At 41.0% G+C, this 27,241-nt stretch overlaps 1 protein-coding gene across 1 annotated transcript in view; it reads right to left on the bottom strand.

The window, feature by feature from the left end:
• Positions 1-8,491: 8,491 nt before the first annotated feature.
• PDE6A (phosphodiesterase 6A) overlaps positions 8,492-27,241 on the bottom strand; it is a 133,950-nt gene continuing 115,200 nt past the window's right edge. Inside the window, exons 14-22 of the mRNA XM_082257028.1 lie at positions 25,595-25,704; positions 22,808-22,895; positions 20,754-20,854; positions 18,190-18,297; positions 15,764-15,827; positions 14,413-14,487; positions 12,695-12,778; positions 11,098-11,254; positions 8,492-8,821 (exon numbers count right to left, since the gene is read on the bottom strand). Of these exons, the coding sequence (XP_082113154.1) occupies positions 8,736-8,821; positions 11,098-11,254; positions 12,695-12,778; positions 14,413-14,487; positions 15,764-15,827; positions 18,190-18,297; positions 20,754-20,854; positions 22,808-22,895; positions 25,595-25,704 (873 nt within the window). The 3' untranslated portion in view covers positions 8,492-8,735. The remainder of the gene's footprint in view (positions 8,822-11,097; positions 11,255-12,694; positions 12,779-14,412; positions 14,488-15,763; positions 15,828-18,189; positions 18,298-20,753; positions 20,855-22,807; positions 22,896-25,594; positions 25,705-27,241) is intronic.

Here is a 27,241-nt window from a genome sequence, read left to right as displayed (position 1 = left end):
AAACAATATTAGTCAGCACAAATTTCAGTTGTACTTATGGTTTATAAATTGGATTTTCTTAAAATGTTTTTACGTTTGTTTTCTAATAAATTAAAAAGGAAGTGATATTTGAAGTTCAGTTTCATATGTTTTATAACAGACATTGAGGTCCTGTTCAGATAACTGACACCTGTGATCACAGAAATACAGTGGTTGCATTGCTGACCTGCTTCGGGAAATGCCAGCTGCCTGATTTTTCCTGGTTTCAGTCTTTAAATCACTCAGAATAAGCAAGTCACAATGAAATCAGAAACCTATATCTGCTAACTAGGTGGGTGACAAGTGTGAATTGATCAGTCCCCATCTACACTTGTTTTTTCCTTTGTGTTGTCTTATCCCCCTTTCAACTTGTGTGACTTGTCCTGTGACTTGGGAATGCAAAGTCTAATGGCAAGTCGTACCCCATGATTTCCAATCAGTACCGTTCTTACCTGTGCGATTTCAAGTCGCAGCGACTTCAAAGTAGTCCCTGCACTACTTTGGTCCGACTTTGATGCGACTTGAGGTCCACTGACCTCAAGATTACACAGGCATTGCTTCAAGTCGCATCAAAGTCTCGCGACTTTCAAACTAATTCATGCCCTTATGGACCTTGCTTTGTGCACTGGCCCAAATCATTTGGTGGAGGGGAGATTATAGTGTGGGGTTGTTTTTCAGGGGTTGGGCTTGGCCCCTTAGTTCCAGTGAAGGGTACTCTTAAGGCGTCAGCATACCAATACATTTTGGACAATTTCATGCTCCCAACCATGTGGGAACAGTTTGGGGATTGCCCTTCCTGTTCCAACATGACTGCTCACCAGTGCGCAAAGCAAGGACCATAAAGACATAGATGAGTGCGTTTAGGGTGGAGGTACTTGTCTGGCCTGCACAGAGTTCTGACCTCGACCTGATAGAACACCTTTGGGATGAATTAGAGCAGAGACTACGAGCCAACATCAGTGCCAACAAATGTGCTTCTGGAAGAATGGTCAAACATTCCCATAGACACAATCCTAAACCTTGTGGACAGCCTTCCCAGAAGAGTTTACCAAGGGTGAGCTTATTTAATATTGAACCCTACGGATTAAGACTGGGATGCCATTAATATTCATGTGCATGTAAAGGCAGGAGTACCAATACTTTTGACAATAAAGTGTATGTAAAGCTTTTTTTGTAGTTTTGAATGAAGTGGGGATGGGGAGATTCACCCAGAGGGCACACAGATTTGTCCTAATGACCATTGTCACCGGGACATAAAGTAGGAGCAAAACCAACATTTTAAAATTGTCATGAAAGAGAAGAGAGAAGAAGAAAAGGAAGAGATGAAGAAACCGTTTTTAATGGGGACAAATGTTCCAATGACAAGTATACAAGACAGGAGTTCCCCTGGCTCTGGAGAGCTATCTTCCAACTTCCTGTTAAATCGCAATCTCCAAGACAGGAAGTGAAAGAATATTTCCCTAGCAGAACACAGAAAGATAAAAAAAAGTAAAAAACATACACACCTCAAACTGAATAAATCCACAGGTTCCTGTCGCTTTCCTGGTACATGTGCATGGCAGTCATGGGCTGTGTTAGATTTCCCAAGAAAGAACACAATATTTAAATTGACAACTAGAACTGTAAAATACCAAATAGCTGGCATGTTATGTGTTCAAATTTCTTGATCAATCCCATTAGCAACACTTTGTTTTGCTGTATTCCCTAGACAGATGAGTGGGCTGGGAGGGAAATTTGCATTTGGATTTTACACTAGTTTACGCTTTCCATGCAGACACTTTTCCTGAACAAACTCTCATCTAATTTTAAAAACCTTTCATATGAATTTATAAATTATGCAATCTATAGAAGTGGAGTATTATTCATAGAAATAGGATGGAATCACCATTAAAGTTTGCTAAAATACTTGCAATATCTGCAGATGTTGAGGATGTTTTTAATAAAACTGGAGTTTTAATTAAAGTAAGATTGTTTAGCTCATGTAGTGACAATGAATATTTTAAAGAGATCTTTAGCATGTTGAGTGAGGCATATTACATTTGCCAGGACCAAAAAAAAGACCCTATTTAAAAATGGGATATATTTATAGGCTTAGCTAGCAACTTTTTACATAAGCTGACCCTGGGATTCTCTAAAATACGACCTAGCCTTCACTTAGTATAGGGTGTGAGGTATATTAAGTGCTTTTCAAAGTTAGTACAAGTGGAAAAGACTTGAAGTGCTTTGTGTTCATTCGTTTTCCTACAAGCATCTAGGGCAGTGATGGTGAACCTTGGCACCCCAGATGTTTTGGAACTACATTTCACATGATACTCATGCACTCTGCAGTGTAGTTAAGCATCATAGGAAACGTAGTTCCAAAACATCTGGGGTGCCAAGGTTCGCCATCACTGATCTAGGACTTTTTAGTAAAAAAAAAAAAAATCAAGGGAAACCTAAAGTCTGTAAGTTCTGATCACAATCAGTCTGATACTGCTATTACAATGTATCCAGTGGCGGAACTACCAGGGTCGCAGCAGTCGTACCAGACTGGGCCCTAGCATTCTGCAACTGTAGGAAGGGCCACAACACAGCAAGAAGGACAGCATGGATGCTCAGTGTAGAGCCTGCCGTGGGCACTCTTAATCTGTGGGGGGACGGAGGCACAGGGAGCTTTTCCTGCCTGACAGAAAAAAAACTGGTATTCTCCCCCATGTGCACCATGTGCCGATTCCCAAACACTGCAGTTCCAGTCACTCAAACTTTGCCTTATCTCTCCTTTTTCCTGCAACTAATAATCACTCCCCTCCCGCCCTTAGCATGTTCTCCTCCCCATGCCACTTCACCTTCTTTGTTGGTCTCACTTGATCTGCTCACCTTCTCCAGCAATCTGCACCTCTCTCTACCTTCCCTCCAAATTCATGCAGTAGATTAGCAGCGATCCTCATGACCTTTTTTCCTATTAACTGTATCTCTTCTCGTTCTCCTATCTGCTTTACTCCTCATAAATCTGCACTACACATGTCCCTGCAGCCTTCGGTTTCAGATCTGGACATTCCACACTCCGATATGTCTGACACACCTTCCATCCCATTTTACTCCTCTAACTGTCCTGTCCCTATAGTGTAGGCTTAGCACTTTCTCTGCACTCCTTCATGAGCACATGAACTACTCTTTTTTTATTCCTAAGGCCCCTTTTTCATGGGTCGGGCTCTGCCAGGAGTCAACCTGCTCAGAAGGGAATCTGTCCGCTGATCCCAGCCGAGCAGCCAGATGACAGGTCCGTGTCCGCTATGCTTTTGTATAGAAGACACAGACACAGACTGTTCTCCTCTATAGGCGGTTTGATGTAAACTGACCACCTGTTCGTTTACACCCGCCTGCCATTCAATCCAATCCACCAGGCAGATGCGGAACAGATTGGATGTAGGCGGTTGTAAACGGGAACATGTCTGTTTACACCTGCTGCTTTATAGAGGAGAATGGATGGTCCAATCGAGTCTGCCCGAAAAACTGAAGGGCTGACCCAATCGGTCCACTCATGTGAAAGGGGTCTAATAGTGGACTCACATCAATGTGCTGCAGTTTGGCCAGTGTCATTTTATGAGCAGTTTACACAAGGTCAATAGAACACTCCTAATGAATTATTTTAGGACCTGCGTTTCTATGAAAGTACATCAAAATTCCTGCATGCTGCATATTTAACTACTTGCCCCCGCCCAGTGTCAAATGATAGCAGAGCGGTGCAGCTCTCGTTCTGGGACAAGGTCCAGTTTAGCCGTGATCTCGGCAAATGCCACAGCGATGGCTCTTTACCCATGTGATCGGCTGTGTCCAGTCACAGCCGATCATATGTAAACAAGGAAGTGCGGTTTATCGGCTTTTCCTCTCTCACACCAACAGAGTGTGAGGGGAGGAATGCTGATAAGCAGCATCTCCTCACAGGGAAGACTTTTAAAGGTAATCAGGGCACTGATGATCAGTGCCCTGATTACAATGCCCTAACAGTGCCCAATCAGTGACACCAGTCTGTGCCCTTTGGTGCCACCTATCATTGCCCATAAGTGCCAGCTATCAGTGCCACCTATCAGTGCCCATAAGTTATGCTAATCAATGCTGCCTTTCAGTGCCCATCAGTGCTGCATATTAGTGCTAGTGCCTCCTTATCAGTGCCACCCCATCAGTAACCTTCAGTGCACATCAGTGTAGGAGAAAAATTACTTACTTCTTTTCCCCCAGATTTTTGGTCTTTTTTTAGTTTTTTTTTAGTAAAACATAATAAACCCATTATGTGATTAAATATCACCAAAAGAAGGCTCTATTTGAGTGAAGAAGTTTGGTCTCCAAAACCTTGAAAGCCCAGGAGCAGCTGCACCCCCTTGTAGGCGTGCCTTAGGTATCATAGTATGGAGCAGTATGGAAATATACACTAATTCAAACATTAGCTCATTCTAATAGGTGTATGAAAGTTAAGGTAGAGGAGCTAAAACAAAGAATGTTACATGGGTCTTACAGAGAAAATGTTTGAAAATGTTTCATATCCGTTATAAGAATTGTAATAAGAACAGAAGCAGGTATATAAATTTCCTGATGATGTTGACTGATTCCATTTTTCTAAAGGCCCAAGTATTTCACATTTTAATTGATTATAAAGGAGCTTAGATTGCCCATTCACAAAATAGTAAAGCCACCTCAGTTCCGTAATCAAGCTTACTACTACAGAGAGCTGGGACCTAAAATAACCAACTACTACTTTTCTCATGCATTCACAATGCACATAGATAAAAAAATATCAATTAAACACACCATCACAAGTAACCATTAAACTCTACCCATCTGTGTTATGTTTTCCTTTATAAGGCTCAAAACCTCATTTAAACTGTTTAAACTGTTGACGTCACTCAGTTCCATGTACTTCAAGTTCTTGCTCAGGTTATACTGGAACAATACTACAATTACCTATAAATGACCTGGGAAGTACAACCTGGCAATGCAATGAATGTACGGCCTGCATCTCATATATACAAAAAAAAAATATATATATATACTGTATATATATATACTATATTACCAAAAGTATTGAGATGCCTGCCTTTACATGCACATTAACTTTAATGGCATCCCAGTCTTAGTCCATAGGGTTCAATATTGAGTTGGCCCAGCCTTTCCAGCTATAACAGCTTCAACTCTTCTGGGAAGGCTGTCCACAAAGTTTAGGAGTGTGTCTACGGTAATGTTTGACCATTCTTCCAGAAGAGCATTTGTAAAGGTCAGGCACTGATAAGGACAAGAAGGCCTGACTTGCAGTCTCTGCTCTAATTCATCCCAAAGGTATTCTATCAGGTTGAGGTCAGGACTCTGTGCTGGCCAGTCGAGTTCCTCCACCCCAAACTTGCTCACCCATGTCTTTATGGACTTTGCTTTGTGCACGATTCCAAATCATTTGGTGGAGGGGAGATTATAGTGTGGGGTTATTTTTCAAGGGTTGGGCTTGGCCCCTTAGTTCCAGTGAAGGGAACTCTTAAGGCGTCAGCATACCAAGACATTTTAGACAATTTCATGCTCCCAACTTTGTGGGAACAGTTTGGGGATGGCCCCTTCTTGTTCCAACATGAATGCATACCAGTGCACAAAGCAAGGTCCATAAAGACATCGATGAGTGCGTTTGGGGTGGAGGAACTTGACTGGCCTGCACAGAATCCTGACCTCAACCTGATAGAATACCTTTGGGATGAATTAGAGTGGAGACTGCGAGCCAGGCCTTCTCGTCCAACATTAGTGCCTGACCTCACAAATGTGCTTCTGGAAGAATGGTCAAACATTCCCATAGACACACTCCTAAACCTTGAGGACAGCCTTCCCAGAAGAGTTGAAGCTGTTATAGCTGCAAAGGGTGGGCCTACTTAATATTGAACCTCATGGTCTGGGATGCCATTAATGTTCATGTGCGTGAAAAGGCAGGCGCCTCAATACTTTTGGTAATATACTGTATATAAATATATAGCAACATTCAGCTGTGCTCTTGCCTTATTCTAGCCTATTACAATATAGTAATATATAATTTTTTTCTTATAAAGACTGCACACACATTAAATGAATATTGATTTACATAAGATTTCTTGGCTGATTGTGGATAGATCAGACTTTTATTTACATAGAAAGGGCTGATCATTGTTTATTCACGAGAATACATAATAACACAATTTCCAAAAGGTTCATACTAAATCCACTTAAAAATGTCAGCTTTTATGACACAGAGCATAACTGCATGCATATTACAATCACAGCGTTGTAATCATCAACAACATTTATGGTTTCACATTTGAGGCTACTCTCTTTGACTGAAACAAAGCAATTTATCTGCAATCATTGCAAATTGGATGGATTCTGTTTGAGTTTTTGCTTCATTTTACTTCTAAATAAAGTATTAATAAAGTAAGTCTGTCACTGGGGAGAATGTTTCTTACATTTGTGGTCAAAGGGGAGAATATCTCTCTTGCAGAATGCATAGAAGATTATTGGTGTCAGTGGTTCCTTATCTTAAGGGTCAAAAATTGTTTAAGGAACCCCTGGAAACCTCTGAAGGAACCTGAGGGAACCTTGGTTGCAAAAGGTTGTCTTAGAATAATAATACAATTTTTTTTCACTTACATGCTTCCTTAGCTTTTTTTTTCCTTTTCAGCCCCATGACGTAGTCACAGGGCTAAAATATTTTCTATTTCAGACACAGCTAGGCAAAGGGGTTAGCTGAGGTGGGTTATGCTAGGCCTCAAGCTGAAGAAAGACCCAGCTCCCACCTCCCTTGGTGTCTGCCTCCTACAAGCAACACTGAAGATGGGCTACAGCCCTGAAATGCGACTCGTATGCTTCCTTACGCTGCAAAGGCAAAAAGAGTAAAGGGAGTGTCAGACAAAAAGGAGACTGAGAGCGTAATCTGCCGAAGAACATACAATAAACCTCCAATTAAGTCCTTTGTACTCTGAATGACTCTGAATTCAAAAATACTTTTTTTAAGGATAACACAAACAACTGTTATTAATTCTTGCTGGTTAGATGGTGAAAACAAATTTTAATCGCTTGCCGACCGCCGCAAGTACATACTGCGGCGGTCAGCCCCGGCCAGGCAAAGTGACGTATCGGTACGTCACTAGCCTGTCACTAGCTTGTGAGCCAATAGCGGGCGAGCGCGCGCCCCCGGAGGCGCGCTCCCACCCCGGCTCTTCCCTAACAAGTCCGTGCGTGTGACCGGCGGACCCAATGTCTGCCGGTCACTCGCGAACGCCCGCCGTGAAGGGAGAAAGGCAGGCAGCTAATGTAAACAAAGCCGCCTGTCATTCTTCCCTGTGTAAAAATGGACATCATACGGTTCTACTATGTAGGACTGTTGATCTCTGTTCTTACACCAGTAGCCACATCCAATCACAGTAAGAATCACGCCCCTAGGGACACACTTAACCCCTCCTTCCCCAATAAAGTTAACCCCTTCCCTCCCAGTGTCATTTTTACAGTAACAGTGCATATGTATAGCACTGATTACTGTAGTAATGTCACTGGTACCCCCAAAAGTGTCAAAAATGTCAGTCAAGGGTCCGATCTGTCTGCCGCAATGTCGCAGTCCCGCAAAAAAAATCGCAGATCGCCGCCATTACTCGTTAAAAAAAAACCAACAAAAATGACAAAAATCTTTCCATTAGTTAGTAAACGCAATAACTTTTGCGCAAACCAATCAAAATACGCTTATTGTGATTTTTTTTACCAAGCATATGTAGCAGAAAACAAATTGGCCAAAAATGTTAAAAAATTTTGATTTTTACATTTTTCTTTTGGGGAATTTCATATTGTCGGTCTTTTTTTGTTTATAGCGCATGATCAAAAAATCGCACAGGTGATCAAATACCAACAAAAGAAAGCTCTGTTTGTGGGAAAAAACGTACGTCAAATTTGTTTAGGTACAGCGTCGCACGACCGTGCAATTGTCCGTTAAAGTCACGCAGTGCCGAATCGCAAAATAGGCCCTGGCCAGGAAGAGGGTAAAATTTTCCGGGGGCTTAAGTGGTTAAAGCAGAACCAACCTCCAACCAAAACTTGGATTTTAGTCTGTGGAGTGTTGGAGAATGGAGGGTTTAGAATCTCTGCCAGGTTTTCAAGGCTATCCATGACCCTATTGAATCCTGTTCAAAATTGAGGGCAGATTCCACCCTTGACAGCTATCCACAGAACAAATTTTCCAATTGGAGAATATCCCCTTTACACCTGTGATGTTGAATGCAATAAATTAATAGATCTTCCTCTGAGCCATGAAAATGGTGACTAGGACAAAAATTTGATTTTTGACAGAGGTTCAAAAATTTCATTTTTTGATGACCCCTGACAGAGGTTTTAACTATTCTCGAAAAAGATATTGGATAGGTGTTCACCTAATGCAGCCAATATGGCTGCTGCTCCACCAGAAATGCTGACAGCAGTCAAACGTAATACATAGGACTATCTCTTTACTCCATACTGCACTGATTGCAACTATATAGTTTATTTCAGTCAGCAAGAATACACAGTATTTGAGGCAAACATATGTGACATTCAACTGCAAAATGAGATATTTTCACATATGGGTTATATTTAATGTCATCTTTTTATACAAATTGCAAAGTATGCTTCACAGTTCCTAGGTCTAGCATGATATTTGAATGCAACAATAACCTACCAAAAACAGGTGAAAAAGAAAGAAAATATTTACAATCTCATAAGATAGAACAGCTTTTGGACTGAGGTGCTTGATCGCCTACTGGGACGTTTCCACCATTTTCTTTTCCTGTAGTGGCTGGGGCTGCAAAAGACAAGAAGATGATAAGTATGTCTTGTGTAGTATAAAACTATCATTTAAAGGGAACTCAGTAGCATAAAGCCAAGTTTATGCATTTTTAAACATTTATATCTTCTCTTTTCCAGTTTATGCTATCAATATTTTCCCAAAAAAACATTTAACACAAGGTGCAATCATAACACTGATGTCATAAAAAATGATGGGTTTGTTAAATAGAAAGAACATCTGAATGTGTTTTCTTTTAGGCTGTCTTTCTTGCTTTACATAAAGATGGCCTAGGCTATAGGAAGATTTCCAAGACCCTGAAACTAAGCTGCAGCACGGTGGCCAAGAACACACAGTGGTTTAACAGGACAGGTTCCACTCAGAACAGGCCTCGCCATGGTCGACCAAAGGAGTTGAGTGCACGTGCTCAGCGCCATATCCAGAGATTGTCTTTAGGAAATAGATGTATGAGTGCTGCCAGCATTGCTGCAGAGGTTGAAGGGGTGGGGGTGTCAGGGTACTGCCAACATCTTGGCCAATCAGCGAAGTCGCGCATTGGCGCGAATATGCATGCACGCCCAATCACGGGCAAACGCAGTCCGGAATGTGTGTGCGCCAATATGCACGCGCATATGCAAGTGCGTAATGGCGCTTGGCGCCAAATGGCCTATTTAAAGCCAGCAATCACAACAACTAGTTGCTGGATGATCAACAGCCTTCTGTGTTCCCTGTGCCTTGTAAACCTGCTGATCTTGATTTCCTGTTGCCGACCCGGACTGTTTGACGTTGTTACTCCTGGCTCCTGACCCCTTGGCTTACTCTTGGATTCCTGTTGTCTTCTCCAATACTTGACCTCGGCTTGGCTCCTGACTTCTCTCCAGCATTCTCCCAGTCTGTTCCTGTTTGCACCTTGCTACTGCCTGGCTTGCCAAAGTGTTCCGGACCTGCTTGGAACTTCACAACAAGCTTTGTTCCTGCTTCCATCTGGTCATCCCAACCAGCAACCCGTGCTACTTCGGGCACAGCACTCCCTGTCCCACTTCCAGGGGTGCTCTGCACCTAGCCGCAAGGGGGAGCCCTCTCTACACTCCGGCTTTGGATCAGGTACGTGACAGGGGGGCAGTCTGTCAGTGCTCAGACCATATGCCTCACACTGCATTAAATAGGTCTGCATGGCTGTTGTCCCAGAAGGAAGCCTCTTCTAAAGATGATGCACAAGAAAGCCCACAAACAGTTTGCTGAAGACAAGCAGACTAAGGACATGGATTACTGGAACCATGTCCGGTGGTCTAATGAGACCGAGATAAACTTATTTGGTTCATATGGTGTCAAGCGCATGTGGCGGCAACCAGGTGAGGAGTACAAAAACTAGTATGTCTTGCTTACAGTCAAACATGGTGGTGGGGGTGTCATGGTCTGGGGCTGCATTAGTGCTGCCGGCACTGGGGAGCTACAGTTCATTGAGGAAACCATGAATGCCAACATGTACTGTGACATACTGAAGCAGAGCATGATCCCCTCCCTTCAGAGACTGGACCTCAGGGCAGTATTCCAACAAGATAACGAGCCCAAACACACCTCCAAAACGACCACTGTCTTGCTAAAGAAGCTGAGGGTAAAGGTGATGACTGGCCAAGCATGTCTCTAGATCTAAACCCTATTGAGCATCTGTGGGGCAGCCTCAAACGGAAGGTGTAGGAGCGTAAGGTCTCTAACATCAACCAGCTCCGTGATGTCGTCATGGAGGAGTGGAAGCGGACTCCAATGGCAAACTATGAAGCTCTGGTGAACTCCATGCCCAAGAGGGTTAAGGCAGTTTAACTTAGGGGTGTACTCACTTTTGTTGCCAGCGGTTTAGAAATGAATGGCTGTGTGTTGAGTTATTTTGAATGGACAGCAAGTTTACACTGTACTACAAGCTGTTCACTCACTACTTTACATTGCAGCAAAGTGTCATATCTACAGTGTTGTAACATAAAAAGATATAATAAATTATTTACAAAAATGTGAGATACTGTATGTACAAAACTTCAAACATTCCTTATGATTGTATAGGCATAGGCAAGCAATTACAAACATATCTATGGAGAGATGAGTCATTGTATTCGGCATGATCTGAATATCATTCAATTATCAGACTTCTCTTACTGATACACAATAACATCTTAAATTATGGTACTCCAGATCCAGTTAAATAGAGCCTCAAGAATAGGAGATTTTTGGGCTTGTCTTAATGATATAATAGATGTAATAAGATACTTTTTTCTAAGATACTAGGGTAAACTCCCCCATACCTGGTTTTGCAGGCTGAATGCCTAGTTTCTTTTGCTTTTCCTCTTCCAAAGCTTTCATTTTTGCCTCATATTCATCAGCCAAAGCTTTCCATTCTTTTTTATTGTTCAAAATCCTATCATACATTGGCTGGATCTCTGGGTGAAATCTTGAAAACTCCTGTGGTAATACAAACACCAAGTTATAGGTTGGTGAATAACTGCCCTTATGCTATTGTATAACAATGTAAGGAAAAAAATAGAATTTTGATGTAGACACGACCTATATGAATATTTTATTTAAATTTTAGTTAGGCTTTTACAGAAGGTACGGCAACAATGCCTGCCCACTACACCCTGCCTAAAGTAAGGTAACCCACACTCCTCAGTTCAGTTGAAAACTAAATAAATCCCGGATTCTTTGTCAGCTGCACTGCTTACATCCTGCAGGCCATATATATATATATATATATATATATATATAGACCTTTAAAAGGGCCATCTTTTGAAGCTGGAGACAATCAGAAGATGGCCAATGTGAATCTAGCCTGTCTGATCTGGGGGTGCGAACACATTTTATCCTTGTGGAATTGTGCATAGTGGTGATTGGAATAAGGCATCACTGCCTTATTATAGGGTTCGCCCCGCTGACGCCAATTGTCCTGGGGGGGGGTGGGGGGGGCATGACCAAAATATGGGGAGATCCAGCTCGAAACCAATGCAAAGGATGTAAACAAGGCATAGGGCTACGACTGCAAGATTCTGGTAAATATGTGGCTCATGGCAGGTGGAAGGGAGGGAATTGGAATAAGGGAGTAGAGAAGTATACTACTTTATGTGCAGAAAAAAAAATTATCCTGCCATAAAATCCTGTTAGCTCTTAACTTCCTGTAGTGAGCTAAAAAGGCTGCTTATTCTTAACTGAAATGCCAAGCAATGTTGCCAGCCCTGCCTCTCCTCAGTTCCATAATGTATGAGGAGATGTTCTGTAGTCCGCAGAGAATAATTCATGCAGGGCTGAATAAAAGGATATCAGTGTAGTAGAGGCAAGGTTAGGAGGTCACATTTTTCTGTACTTGCAGCATTTTTAAAGAAACAAAACATGGGGATTATTATTATTATTATTATTAATATTATTATTATTTTTTACTGTATCCTAGCATATGTTTTACATTTTAAAAACACTAGTAAATGTCACAAACTTTTATGGAATTATGATATGATACCATTATGCTGGAAAGGGATTTTGTAAAGCTGGCAAAGGTTGATCCAGGGAATATCTAATTTTTCCTCTGCTGGAGCAGGTTTTGTTAGCAATAAATCAACCAATTTGATAAAAAAAAAAAAAAAAAAACAGAGGTCTGTAAAGTCGTTGTGAGAAAAACAAAATGTATACATTACTAATGTAGGTATACCTAAAATGCCCAATAATTCTTGATTTTGATGGCCATGTCAACCTGTGATTAGACCCTGTCTTTAAAAAACCCTTTTTGCAATATACAAAAAGACAGTCCCTCTGGTAACCTGCACATTTTTTTATTCTTATTCAGATACAGGGCACCTGCTGTATCTGTTATTGTGTGTTGTCAAATTATAGCATACCACAATATAAAAGACGTACCTTATATACGAACGTGCAGACAAAATCAATGAAACCACACTGCAGCTTTGGAAGCTCATCAGCTTTGTTCCTGTCCATCATTGGCTATAACAAAATAATAAATCATACTATGAAATATGAATATTTCACAATTTTCTCTAAATTATAAATATTTCACTCTACCATTTTACTTTTGAAATGTAATCCATCAATAATGCAGAGAGGCCCACAATACCCATTTACAAAACAGCTTTTATTGGTCTATCTATACTAGGGGTTTACAAACTTTTCAGTACAAGGGTTACATTTAAACATATGAGTGCCCATCAGGGGGCCTGGGGGATGGTCATGGCAGGCTGGCTGGCAGTGGATGCACCAGCCTCCATATTACAATACACAGAGCACTGCCAGCCAACCAGGGTACTTTCACAGATAATTGCTGTGCGCCAGAAAAACATTTGTAGAGGGCCTGATGTGGCCTGTAGGTCATAGTTTGAAGACCCTTGGTCTACGCTATACAATGAAAACTGAAATTGGATTGGTTGCTGCCTCTAAGTGCATAATATTGCTGCATTCACTACTATATTGTAACCAGTTGCTTGGCTAGAGACAGAGAGTAATTTAGGACACTGTGCTGCAGTGCTTTTACAGCTTTTACAAGTGACTTGATGGTTTACAACACTGAAGTTCAGGAAAGATATTTTACAATGGAGGTCTATGGACCACTTGACTACAATTCCCAATGCGGGCCGGGTATAAGGGGAGAGAGAGTTGTATTTTCTTAGGCTAAATATCACTTTCTCTTTGCTGTGAGGAGACTGACATGGACACATTGCTGTTCCTGTGTGCACATGAACCTGCCACAAGCTTGCCGCCTTGTGCTGTCACTCCAGGCAGATCCAGAAGTGCACCACTGTAAAGATTGGACCCCAACACTAGCAGGCTGAAGAACTAGGGCTAACGACTGCTGACTTAGATAGCTACTTCACGAGAACTTTGCCTATTGTTCATAGTAAAAGGTACCTCTTTAGGGAGCCTTAAATTGCATTGCTGCCATTCATTGAGAGTACACTCTCAATTGCATATAGCCTACTGTTTACAGAGGAGTTATCGCAGTTACTCTTTTCTAATGCCCTTACTGATTGCTGATTTTGTGGATAAAAAAGTTTACTCGAATTTAGCTGCACAGAACTCCATTCTGTGCTGCTATAGCCTAATGAATATATTGTCTAGTGAAATGTGATTGGCCTAATCCTTTACTTACTCAACTATGTGCATACTGCTGTTTACTGAAAATTTTGATAACATATTGGATTCATTTAACACTAACCAGTCTGATGTTTGCTGTTTGATACTGGGTGCAGGGTATCTATAATTGTGCTTCCAGTAGCAGTATAGTATCCATTTGCTTAACCTGGTGTGTCAGTGGGGCTGAAGTTGTTCTCAGATTTGAGGCAGAAGAAAAGAGAACTTAATCTGCCAAGCAGCTCCTGCAGGAGTATCACTACAATATTAAATGCATCTTTGCAATGCAGACATTTTTTTTACTTTCTTTTTATACATAAAAGCTTGCGCTCTCTTCTAATAAACATAAAAGCTTTATCCTGTACTCCATCCTAATGCAAGCTTTTGCATTATCATGGTAGCAGGCAATTTATTTGCAAAAGCTTAGCTACAAATTAGCTTTTTTTTTTTTTTTTTACCCTTTTTTGTCATAGTTCTTCAGAAATTAAACTTACAATTGGATTTTGCTGTAATACAGTCCTTTCCAAGTCACCTTGTTCCCAAAATTCAGCTGCAACTAACAATGCAACCTACAAAAAAAAAAAAAAAATTAATGAGATAAAGGGCAGTTCCAGCTAAACCGTTAAATACATTGTTAAATAACATAAACTGTTTATTTGTTAAATAATTCACAAAGCCTTATGCACCACCCACTCACATGTTCCTTATACTGTAGCTGCATAGCATCAGAAGGGTGACAGTGACAACCATTTCTAGCAACCACCATTACAATGACATTGACTATATGCTATTGACTCATCTCCGTCCTGCTCTTTGGACTGCTATCATCACCTGTTGACAAGTTATCTTTCCTCCCTTACACCTCATTTAAAATCCCAGCAATTTAAAATAGCTAAATTAAAAGTTATTTCCTGTCTGTAAACGTCTTTAGATGTAAAGTAGTGGATATATATATAAATTCTATTATGATGTTATGGAAAAATACAGTCTGAGCATGTGCTTGACCTTGCAATGTTACTCTCTCTGTGGACTCTGCATAATTAGTCTATGTCTTGGAAGTAATAATCACTCAGCAGAAAAACTGCCCACTGTGGGAACACAACAGTCCTCTGACAGCTGGAGAAAACAGTTGCATTGTTATAGTGCGTCTAGTAATTGAACAAAATCTTGTGTATTACATAAACAGTACATATTGTAGTCCAGTTTTGTATGCCTGGTAATTAAATGCCCCAAATAAATGCACCTAAATCATTTACATTTGCCCTAACGTTTATTTTACTTTTTTAGGCAACGGTAATAAATTGTATAATCTCTATATTTTTCACATTTTATATACAGAGAGGGAAATCTCTCAAAAGTGGAGCAGCTGTGCATGGCAACCAATCAGCATCTAACTTTCATTTTCAAGGTTTAACTGAACAAGCTAAAGATAGAAGCTGATTGGTAGCCATGCACAGCTGCTCCAGATTCTGACTCCTCCAGTTTTGATAAATTCCTCGTACTATATGTATAGTCTGTCATATCTAAGCCTTTATATACACTAGCCTTCACTGGCAGCTCCTAAACTTGAGTTTGGAAGCTGTTGGTGTTTTTTTTTGCCAAAACAGAGTTTAGGAGCTACTTTGGTTGGATGAGCCTCAACCTCCTTTACCGAAACCCAGAAGAATCGCATTCAGGATAGGATCATTTTGACTGCTGACCGCAGAAAAATGCAAAACGGTGCAAAACCGCAGCAAAAACATGCCGCGATTTTGACGCGTTTTGCGTTTTCCCACATCTGCGGTAAATGTAGGCCAGGGTACATGAAGACTAAAACAGTTGCAGGCATTTTTTAAAGATGTATACCTTGCTCTGTATTTCCCATGGCTTTGCAATGGCTGAGAGATCGCAGGCTGTCATCATCATTGCCCTACATAGAAAAAAAAAAATGGTTACATATTATGTACTTGTAAACATTAAGTTTGGCTTTTAAAAATATGAGGTGGTGATAACCTTCAAGAACATGGATGCAATAGAGATAAGCAAAATTAAATACTATCCAGAAGTATATAGGCTTCATCCAAAAAAAAGAGACAAAATACTACAATCAATGTATTTGTTACAGGTATAGATGACTCCTTGCAGATATGTCAGTACTCCCCCCTAGCAATGTTTTCACCTGCAGGCAGATAGCACCAGGTTTGTTAAGGTATTTCCCAAAATCAACATCTACTTCCTGGACTGAGATAATGACTCAGAGACAACACAGTGATGTAAACCCTAGACAATGGTTTAGTGGTGGATTGGCGCAAGAAGAGGTCTCAATAAAGTCTGGTCCTGGGGACCCAGGGGAGGGGGGAGGGGGAAGGGAAACACCAGGGGTAGGGGGACCCCCAAAAAGTTCCGGGGGTAGCTGTCCACTGTCGCGTCTGACGGCCTTAAGAAGGAGCGCATGCTCCGATAACGCGTCGCCGTAGTGTCCCGCATCACCGCCAGGAGTGACGTCAGGATCCCAGGACCCACGAGTGCCAGCGTTCCACCAGCTGACGGGGAGCCCGCGGACACCACCGAGGCCGCCCCTGCACACGGAGGAACCCCCACCCCATGGCGCTCTCACCGGGGTCCACTGCCCACACCACCAGGACCCGCTCCAGTGATGACCCTGATGATCCACATTACTTGACTTACTGCATCTTATTCACCGACTAAATGTGAGTGTATCACTGCTGCACACACTGCAAATAAATGTCTTGCTGCACTTAGAAGGCGCTGCGCTGTCTTCCCTCATGTAAACCCTAGAGCCTATATGGTAGTTGGCTTTATTCACACTTCTGATACAGATCAGCCCCTTGCTGTAGCCTCTGACTTTGCGACTAGCTACAAAGATACCTTGTTGAAGTTTGATCCCTTGGGGAAAGGAGACTGGGGTAATCTTTCCTCCTACGTGCAGCAGACCGATGACATTATCTTTGACTAGGGACAGGCACTTGACTGGAGATCAATAGCGTATAGCTAATGAAAAACATTACAAATAAGTGTCTACATGTTTAAAATCCAGTAATATACTGTCTTGCCCTGCTCTGCGCATGATCAGTTGCTCTTCATTTTTAAGCATTTTTAGGCACTGCTGAGTTTGTAGAATCCAATCTGCTGACAGCCTTAAAGCAGAATTAAACCCTCCTATCCTTTACAGCCAAGGGAGCTGCTTCTGTTTGATCTGTAACTGCCATGGTGCTGCCCATGTGATCATATATGACACAAGCCATTTGATGATTTGAAAGCTGGATTGAGGACACCAGCAAATGTGACAGTTAGCAATCCCAGCATTACAGGAATATAACTGTTTTTGAAACCGTAAAATCGATGGGTTTAGTTCCATTTTATGATTTACTGCAGTTCAGGGGCTCTGGGTTTAAAAAAATGGCAGCCTACAGCATGAAGAAACAGGAGCAATGCTTGAGGAAATTTACAGCACACACTTATTTTGGTTGCATACTTATTAACGTGGAATGTATGTTCCTTGCTAAAGAACATTACTTTTTATCAAGTTGTTATGGGTAAAGTTCTGCTTTGGGGATTAAATCTAGCTGGCTTGCTAAGGACAACATCCCCACTTTACATCCAGTGTATATTGCTTGCATTTCATAAATACTTAATCTCATCTTTACATTTTAAAGGAACAAAAGTAAAAAATACATTTACATTGGAAAAGTTTTGCTGTAATTCTTCAGTCATAAATATTCGCACATGTATTTCCATCTCAGTAGTAGAAACATTCAATTCCATTTTATGGTACAGGAACAAAGATATTGCACATCAATAGTTGAATCTCTCACATCAGATGTTAACATTTGAGACCTGTTAGTTGGATGTTTATATTGTATCGTATGAGAGATCGTGGAAAAGGATTGGAGAGACATGAAGAAGACTGCGTCTCCTGCAAGGGCTTTATTTAACTCTGATTGGGTACTCAGAGTAGTTTGTATTTTCATGGATATGGAATAAAAGCCTGTCTTCAGCGTAAATGCGGGATTATATTGTGGAGGAAACTATGGGTTGTCTAAGACGGGAGCGGGGAGTAACTTCAGGGAAAAATAAATAGGGTGAGGACTAAATTAAAAAAAAAGAGAAAAGGGGGGAGGAGAAGTTGAGAAGAGGGTTAGGGAGGTAGAGCATGAAAAAGTTTAGCACAGGAAAGGGATAAGAAAGGAGTGGAAAAAGATTCCAGAGGAGAGGAGAAATATGGTACAATTTCATAAATGAGAATTTAATTATCCCTCTTTTATACATACATGACTATTTCTTTGCGGGTCTGTTCCAACATCAGATACTCCGTCCATGTTTTCTCATTGTCATATGTTTTAGACTGGTCCACTATTTTCTGGAACATAGCCCTCTTCCTGTGTGAAAGGATAAAACCACGTCAGTTTCAATGGATTGGTGACAACAGCACGTTATCTGATTTCATTGGCGGTTAACCACTTAGGCCCGGAGGATTTGGCTGCTCAATGACCAGGCCCTATTTTGCGATTCGGCACTGCGTGAATTTAACGGACAATTGCGCGGTCGTGCAACGCTGTACCCAAATGAAATTGACGTCCTTTGTTTTTCCACAAACAGAGCTTTCTTTTGGTGGTATTTGATCACCTGTGCGATTTTTATTTTTTGCGTTATAAACAAAAAAATAGCGAATATTTTGAAAAATTAACAATATTTTTCTAATTTTTTTATATGAAATTCTCAAAAAAAAATGTTAATATCAAAATTTTTTAACATTTTAGGCCAATTTGTTTTCTGCTACATATTTTTGGTAAACAAAATCGCAATAAGCGTATTTTGATTGGTTTGCGCAAAGGTTATTGCGTTTACTAACTACGGAAAGATTTATGTCATTTTTATTGGTTTTTTTTTTAACTAGTAATGGCGGCAATCTGCAATTTTTTTTCGGGACTGCGACATTGCGGCAGACAGATCGGACACCTGACTGACATTTTTGACACTTTTGGGGTACCAGTGACATTACTACAGTAATCAGTGCTATAAATATGCACTGTTACAGTAAAAATGACACTGGCAGGGAAGCGGTTAACTTTATTGGTGATCAACGGGTTAAGTGTATCCCTACGGGCGCGATTCTAACGGTTAGGGGGCGTGGCTAGTGAAGTAATCACAGAGACATACGATCCTACATAGAAGGTTAGCATAGCCTCTGTCATTACTTCAGGGAGAATGACAGACGGCTGTGTTTACATCAGCCGTCTGTCTTTCTCCCTCTCCTGTGGTAGATCGCAAGTGGCCGGCGGACATCGGAGCCGCTGGTCACATGCACTGGCTAGGTAGGGAAGGAGCGGGGGTGGGAGCGCGGCGGTGGCGGCGCGCGCTCGCCTCCTACAGGCTCATGGGCGAGCGACGTACCCCTACATCACTTTGCCCAGGAGAGGCCGACTGCCGCAGTAAATAGTCGTGCGGCAGTCGGCAAGTGGTTAATGTTTGGATCATAAGGGAATTGTTCAGCTTGTGTATTGTTGCTTATAGTTTCAGAGCTTGCCGAAAGGTGTTGTCTATGGCAAAATAGTACTGACTAGATGCTAATCTGTAGTTTTGTACCTTTATTCACCAATGTGACTCTTGCAAAACACAATACCATGGGGAAATGAACCCAAATGTGGGCATACACAAGGAAAAAAGTGATACTAGTAATAGAAACCATTTCTTATTAACTTTTTCATGACAAGGCTTGACATTTTTATCTGTCTCTATTTGGGAGATTCCCCCCGCCTCCTGTTGTGTCATTGGGAAGGGAAGTGAGGGGAAATGTCCCCAAAAGAATTATAGACCTCAATAAAAACCCAACAGAATTTCTAAACCTATTGAAAATGACTGAAACAGTTTGGCTGAAGTATAACTGTAACATCTATGTATTTCATATTTAAGCTGTGAATTACAGAAACAGTAACTCCCTTCAAAAATTGTGAATATTATAAGCTCTTAGTTTTATTAAAATTTGATATCTATGATCAGGGCTCTTTTTCTCAGAAGATAGGTGCAGGAACTGATCCACGATGCCCTAACCCCCCCCCCCCCCCACACACACACACACACGCACACATTCACATCCTCCAAACTGCACCAAATAGTGGATGTGGTCAAAATTCACTAGCAGTGAGGGGGTATTAAAGGGACACTAAATTCCAGACATGCATTTCGTACAGAGTGCAGAGTTTTTTGTTTTTTTTTGGGGTGGGGGGGGTGTCACACACAAAGTGCAGAATTTAGGAGTGTGATGCATACAGAGTGCAGAGTTCAGGGGTGCGCTACACACAGAGTGTAGAGTTCAGGGGTGCGCTACACACAGAGTGCAGAGTTCAGGCATGCAACCCTCCCTTCACTGCCCCTATCTTCTCCCCCCTCTTTAAAAGCTCCACCATCTTCCACATGTCTTACTTATTTTGCTGTATTAAGCTGAAGCACCCAGGTTACTCCCTGCACACTGTAGATGGCTCTGCCTCTCTCTCACTGGCAGGGAAATCATCCAGTGGGGTGTCAGCATCCACATTTCCACCCTGGGCACCTGCATCTCCCTTGTCCCCATCCTGAACTCAGTGGGAGCCACTCAAGAGATCAGAGATGGGAGCTGTTGGGAGACATGCTATCACTTGTAAATACAGAAGCCGGACTTCTGTGTTTTTACAAGTGATACTGGTGAGCATGGAGAAGAGGGCCTGAGCCAGAGGTGGTGGAACTCAAGTTCCAGCTGAAAAAAAAGCCCTGTCTATGATTTTCATGGAAGTAGTCCTTTATCAAATGTAATTGTTTGTTCAATCTTAGAGGTTTATTTTACATGGGGTAAACTTACTTGAAGTACAAAGCCAGATCTGTGGCAATAATTGCAATATCCATCATACGAATAGCATGATCATACTGTCTCCTATTCAGGTTCTGGTAGATGTTTATTTGCTGTGAACAACAGAACATGTTAAACTAAAACTAAAAAATATCAATCCATATTATTGCCACGTTTCCTAATCATTAAAAATAGATGAAAAAAAAAGGCTTATTAAAATCAGCCTGGTCTGACCAAACCCCGCACAGGGTTTAACATATCATGCCCACTTTCAGCAAATGCCAACCTTCTCTGGACCTAAATATAAAATAGTAACACTTCTACAATCTGGAGTGATGGGAAGTTTAATGTGTTTTTCTGTATAACCCTGCATGCATTTTTCTATATTACCATCAATTTCTATGGGATCCAAATTGAGCACTGATGTAGTAATATGCATGCAGCATTTATATGGGCTAAGATATAAATGGGACTGATTAATGTATTTTGTAAATCTGAAGTTTCCCTGAGGTAGCTGACTGTGGTATACATCTGGAATTGTGTACAATGCAATCTCATTTATTGCTACATTCCCTTCTCACTCAGGCTGACCATTAGGTATGAGCCTAATGATTTAGCTGAAATGTATTTTTCAGCAAAATACTGATTTCACCTGCACCAAAATGTAATTAAAATTAGACTAAAAAGATAACATTTGCTTAAAATGGTTTTGTTGGAAAACAAAGCCATGTGAACACAATGTGGCTGATTTACCAATGCTGGAGAGTGCAAAATCAGGTGCATTTCAGAATAGAAACCAATCAGCTACCAGGTTTTATTGCCAAAGCCTAATTGAACAAGCTGAGGTTTGAAGCTGATTGGCTTCTAAGCAGATGTTTGCACTCTCCATCTTTAGTAAATAAACCCTAATGTCAGCACTCTTTGTGGTCAATAGTTTTGTTGACAAGCAAAGCTAACCTGAACCCTTATTCTAATGCTAACCATAGTGTTAACCTAAATCTACACCTTTGGGATGAATTAGAGTGGAGACTGTGAGCCAGGCCTTCATGTCCAACATTAGTGCCTGACCTTACAGATGTGCTTCTGGAAGAATGGTCAAACATTCCCATAGACACACTCCTAAACCTTGTGAACAGCCTTCCCAGAAGAGTTGAAGCTGTTATAGCTGCAAAAGGTGGGCCAAATTGGGCATGAATATTCATCCAAAGAACTTTCCTGCGATTTTTGTATAGTGTGTACACGACTTTCGACGGCCGATTCTGACTTTTCATACGAAAATTCCAGAAGGGACAAACTCCAAAATTGTTCTCGTACGGGAACAGAACAAACGATTTTCATTAAATGTGTACCGTGTTCGTACGATTTTCATACAAGAAAATACAAAAAAAAAAGACTGTGCATGATCAGAAACCAAACAAAAAGCCTTTGTCGTACAAGAATTTTCGTACAAATTTGTATTCATCGGTTTCGATTTGCTGTGAAACAACGAGGAAAATCGGACGATCATTCGCCCCACTTTTAAAGTGTACCCCACTTTAAGGTTTGGATTAAAGTTAGGGCTCCTTTGTTCCTCAATAATCAATGTCATGTTCCTAGCTACAAAGGAGCATTTTTGGGAAAAAGACTTGGCCAGGATAGTTAAAAAATAGGTTTTCTAAACCTCAGAAGCCTAGCCTTTGCACCATTTAAAAACAACATAAGTAACTTTCTTTAGCCTTACTTATTTACTACAATACAATTTTGCTAAATTTTCCTGATTTCTGTGCTGAAATCTTTCCAAATTGCAAAATTCAAATTATGTTCACCTTACATCTCCATGTACCTTCCTTGTTATATCCCTCTCTGCGTTCCTAGCTAAGAAAAAGTGGGCTTTGCCTTTAACAGAATTTAGTCTGCTGTTTTCGCATGTCCCTATATTCCCTCTTTTTTCCATATTTTATTCTTATCAACCTCATATTATCTGTAGTACTGTATTCCCTTCTTCAATACAGATTTCATTTTTGTATTTTTACATATTATTAATACACATGCTATCAGCATATTTGCATCAGAATGTTCTGTTATACCTCATCTTTCAGCAATGTTTTGCTGAACTCCAAATGGTGCCTTTCTAGGATAGATGACCCATGGAGCTTTGCTAAGGGGTGTCCGGATCTATATGGGAAAAAAAGTTTCAAAAGATTCAGCCTCAGAAGCCTTTGTAAAATTGGACATTCCATTAAACAGCTCAAAATTGCTCGCTGAGAGTGTCCAAATACACTTGCGGCATAACTACATGCCCTGTTGGTAATCCCCTATTACCTTTTAGGATAAATCCCTGTTTGTATAATTTCTTTTATATAAACAATTTAATCTCCTTATAATGAATTGTTTGACAATTTTTAAAGTAGTCTATATACTGTATAGTCTGATAAAAGCAAGCTTCAGAATTAATACCCCGATAGATTCCATTTTTTAAGCACAAAACCAAGCTTTCCCTGTAGCTATACTGCATTCATCTATTACTCTAAATTGGATCCAACCAGTATTTCAAGAGGGACAGATTTTTTCACTTCCTATCAGTCTTGATGGCATCTGCCTGTCCACAACCAAGTAAATTAGGTATAATATTAAGCCCTCATGCACACTGGGTGTCAGAAAAAACGAGCTGCAGAGCCACTTCTAACGCCAGGAAAAAGCAGCTGTAAAAACGTGCTTTCAGTAGCTTTTTCCATTTGCGTTATTGCACCGGGAGACCCCGCCCCCTTATGTCACCGACGACATATGTGACATAAGGGGGCGGGGCCTCCGGTGACGTCCCCCGGGAGGCCACGCCCCTAATGGCTATATAATAAGCTGCAGAGACCGGCATAATGTCCGGGGACAGCGTCAGAGGAGGACCGGAGGAAGAAGAAGACCAGAGGAGGCAAAAGAGCAGAAGAGCAAAAGGGCAGAAGAGTGGAGGGCAGAAGAGCAGAGGGCAGAAGAGCGAAGGGCAGAAGAGCGGAGAGGAGAAGACCGGATGAAGATTTTTAATAAACTTTTCAAAACGTCTCCTGTCATTATTTACATACACTGCCTTTTATGGGGTGAATGGGTAGGGGTACAATGTACCCCATACCCATTCACATAGGGAGGGGGTCCGGGATCTGGGGGGGCCCCCTTGTTAAAGGGGGCTTCCAGATTCCGATGAGCCCCCTGCCCGCAGACCCCCACAACCACCGGCCAGGGTTGTGGGGATGAGGCCCTTGTCCTCATCAACATGGGGGCAAGGTGCTTTGGGGTGGGTGGGTGCAGAGCCCCCCTGCCCCAAAGCACCCACACCCCCCCCCCATGTTGAGGGCGTGTGGCCTAGCATGGTCCAGGGGGGGTGGGGCCGCTCGCTCGTCCCCTCCCCTTTCCTGGCCTGCCGGGCTGCATGCTCAGATAAGGGTCTGATATGGATTTGGGGGGGGACCCCACGCCGTTTTTTCGGCATGGAGCTACCCTCAAATTCCATACCAGACCCGAAGGGCCTGGGGGAGAACCCCACGCCGTTTTTTTTCCCATTTTGGCGTGGAGTTCCCTCTCAAGATTCTCACAGCGCAAGTCGCACCGCAAGTCGGATCATACTGATCCGACTTGCGGTGCGCCTTCCATTCAAATCAATAGGCTCCCATAGGGAACCATTAATTTTGAATGGAAGAAAAAAAAACGTATAACGTGGCTTAACACTCGTTACGCAACATTATTCAGCCTTTAGCAGTGTCAGACGTTTTTACAGCTTGACGCTGCAGCTCCAGAACGCACAGGTCCTGGGGTTTTTTTGAAGCTGTAAAATGCCTATGCCACTTGGAGCTCCTAAAAGCTCTATGTGTGCATGAGGCCATAGAATAACATGGATGGGCGTTCTGCAGCTGCAAAAAAAAAAAGTCTGACGCTGCTAACAGCAGCTCCAAAAACGTCCAGTGTGCATGGGGGCTAATAATCATAGTCTTGTTTTGGTTTCATAGTTAAAATACAGTATATCTAAAGGCAAAACTTTTTTACTTCATATTGAGTAGGGGAAGGTTAAAACCCCTATAAGCTTTTTTTTTGCCATATGTGTCTTACTAAGGAGATTTTGCTTCCTTTCTTGTCCTGTAGAATCAACAGAAATTGAGAGGATGTCTTTGGATTGTGAGTGATATTCCCTCTTAAACAGTTGCCATGGGAAAAAGCATCCCTATTTGAAGATGTCCCCTCTATTCCTGTTCTAGTGGTGACTCACTTTAGTCTCACTTTCCTTCCTGGTGACATTGGAGATCAGAACAATTAGAGAGAGTAAATCTCCCTAATGAGGACACAGTCGGCAATAAGGACCCTTACTACTCTATCCAACTTTAATCTCAGCTAAGTTTCTAAGTTACTGTCGGGAACTCTTAGACCTTTGGCCCTTTTCTCCTCATAAGTCTCCCTCAGCATAACTGTAAGGAAGTTGTGACTAGGCCTGAGGGAGTTTCTTCTTATATTTTTAAGAAGAATACAGGATATCTAAAGCTTGGTGACAGACGTAATATCACTGTTCACCATAAAGTCAAGTGAATGATATCACATTGTGAAAAGGTAGGGCATGGATGTCTAATACTTTATATTAGCCAGTAAGTCATGAAAAACTGCCACATCCTACCCAATGCTGAGTAATGAGACTTGTAGGGGGAATTAATGTTTATAATCTCTCCAGTATGGATACACCTACTCCTGGATTTGCATAAGGTTATTTCATTTGGATTGTACTACCATTTTTTTTACTTTGCTCTGAAATCACAGATATTTGAAAACTATATTGAGTAAGACTATAATTTAGTAAGACTGGGCAAACATCTAATAAATACATGTTTTACATTTGAACTTACTTTAATTGGTACAGATTATTTGTACCCCTGTGGTCAATATCATGGCAAAATGCAGCTGTCACCATTGCCATGGCCTCAAGGTCTGTATAATAACGCTTTAACTTTCCTGTCTGGGAAAAAAAAAAAGAACATCTAGTTATTCTAGTATATACAGACTGTTAGAAACTGAAAGGCAATGAACACAGGAAGTTTAAACCAGGAGATACGAGTGTTTATCAGAGACAGTCGATAATGATACCGCTGTTCTGTGGCTAATTGGCCCACAATGATTTGAAAGGAAGTTCACTGCTGATGTTATGCTGACTGAATGCTGAAACTGCAAGTTACATCCTCAGAAACAATTGCACAGGTCTAAACACATTTCAATCGACTTCTAAACACATGACATTGGAGCTGACTCAGTGGGTGCAGTCTTTCTGACATAATTGACCCCTGTAGATTAGAAAGGTGTCTTGGTCTTGATATCTGACCGATGCAATGCATTCTGGAAAAGTACATCATTCTAATATCTGTAAAATGTTAATTAAACTAAACTCTTCACAGTCCTAGGCTATTAAAATATACAATATAAAGTGCATAAGCTTTAGTTAAGGATGCACATGAAATAAAATCAATAAATTCAGATATATGAACAGCTTCTAAAAAACTTAAAGTACAGTATGGTGTGGTGTTGGAAAGAGCCATTATTCCCATGTAAAGTGAATATAAGAACCCTCTTTGGAGTGGGACTATGGAGGCACAGGCTCGAAAAACTGTTACATAGGTAAAAGCAATGAAAAAACTTTATTTATACAAAGATTCATTAAAAAACAATTGCAATTCATAGACAGCGACTATACATTGATGGAGCATCTCACAATGGTATAAATCCAAATGGGAAACCCAAAATAGCCAAGAGCTAGACACCTAAAGGTCCAGCCTTTATACCATTGTGAGATGCTCCATTTGTCAGTGTATAGCCGCTGTCTATGAATTGCAATTGTTTTTTTAATGAATCAAAGAGGAGAATAGGGGACACGTTATGCTATACCATGGCACAGAGCACATAAGTATAAGATGTTCATTATTTTAATGATAATTTAAAAATGCCTTTAGTAACATTTTAAGAGCTGTCCTGTGTCTTGTACACACTTCTTGTTCTTATCTTGAGACTACAGATCAATTCCATTAGGTTGTGTGAAATTGGATAGAGGATTCATTTGAGTAGTTTAGCAAAGGCACAGCACCCACATGACAATTTTATCCTTTTGTTTCACACAAATAGAGCTTTGCTAAACAAATGAAAAAATACCACCATTTTTGAAAATAAAAGAATGCATTTTCTGTTATAACATTTTGAAAATAAATAATTGTTCTTCATAAATTTAGGCCGAATCTATTCTGCTACATTTTTTTGGTGAAAGTAACCCAAATCAAGAAAGGTATTGAGTTCACAAACGATGTTATATATATATCAAAAAATAGATAAATCCTGAAGTACTGGTCCAAAAATGCCAGGACAATGTGAATACCCCCAAATTTCTCTTTTTGGAAAGTAGACAGTCCAAGGTATTTAGTAAGCGGCATGGCGAGTTTTCTGAAGTTTTAATTTTTTTGTCACAATATTTTAGAAAATGAGGAAATTAAAAAAAATTGGTTTTCTCCACA

Source organism: Pelophylax lessonae (genome assembly GCF_965119305.1).
Source record: "Pelophylax lessonae genome assembly, chromosome: 4".
Classification (NCBI taxonomy): domain Eukaryota; kingdom Metazoa; phylum Chordata; class Amphibia; order Anura; family Ranidae; genus Pelophylax; species Pelophylax lessonae.
The sequence above is the reverse complement of the archived record's forward strand: the minus strand, read 5'-3'. Positions and strand labels throughout refer to the sequence as shown.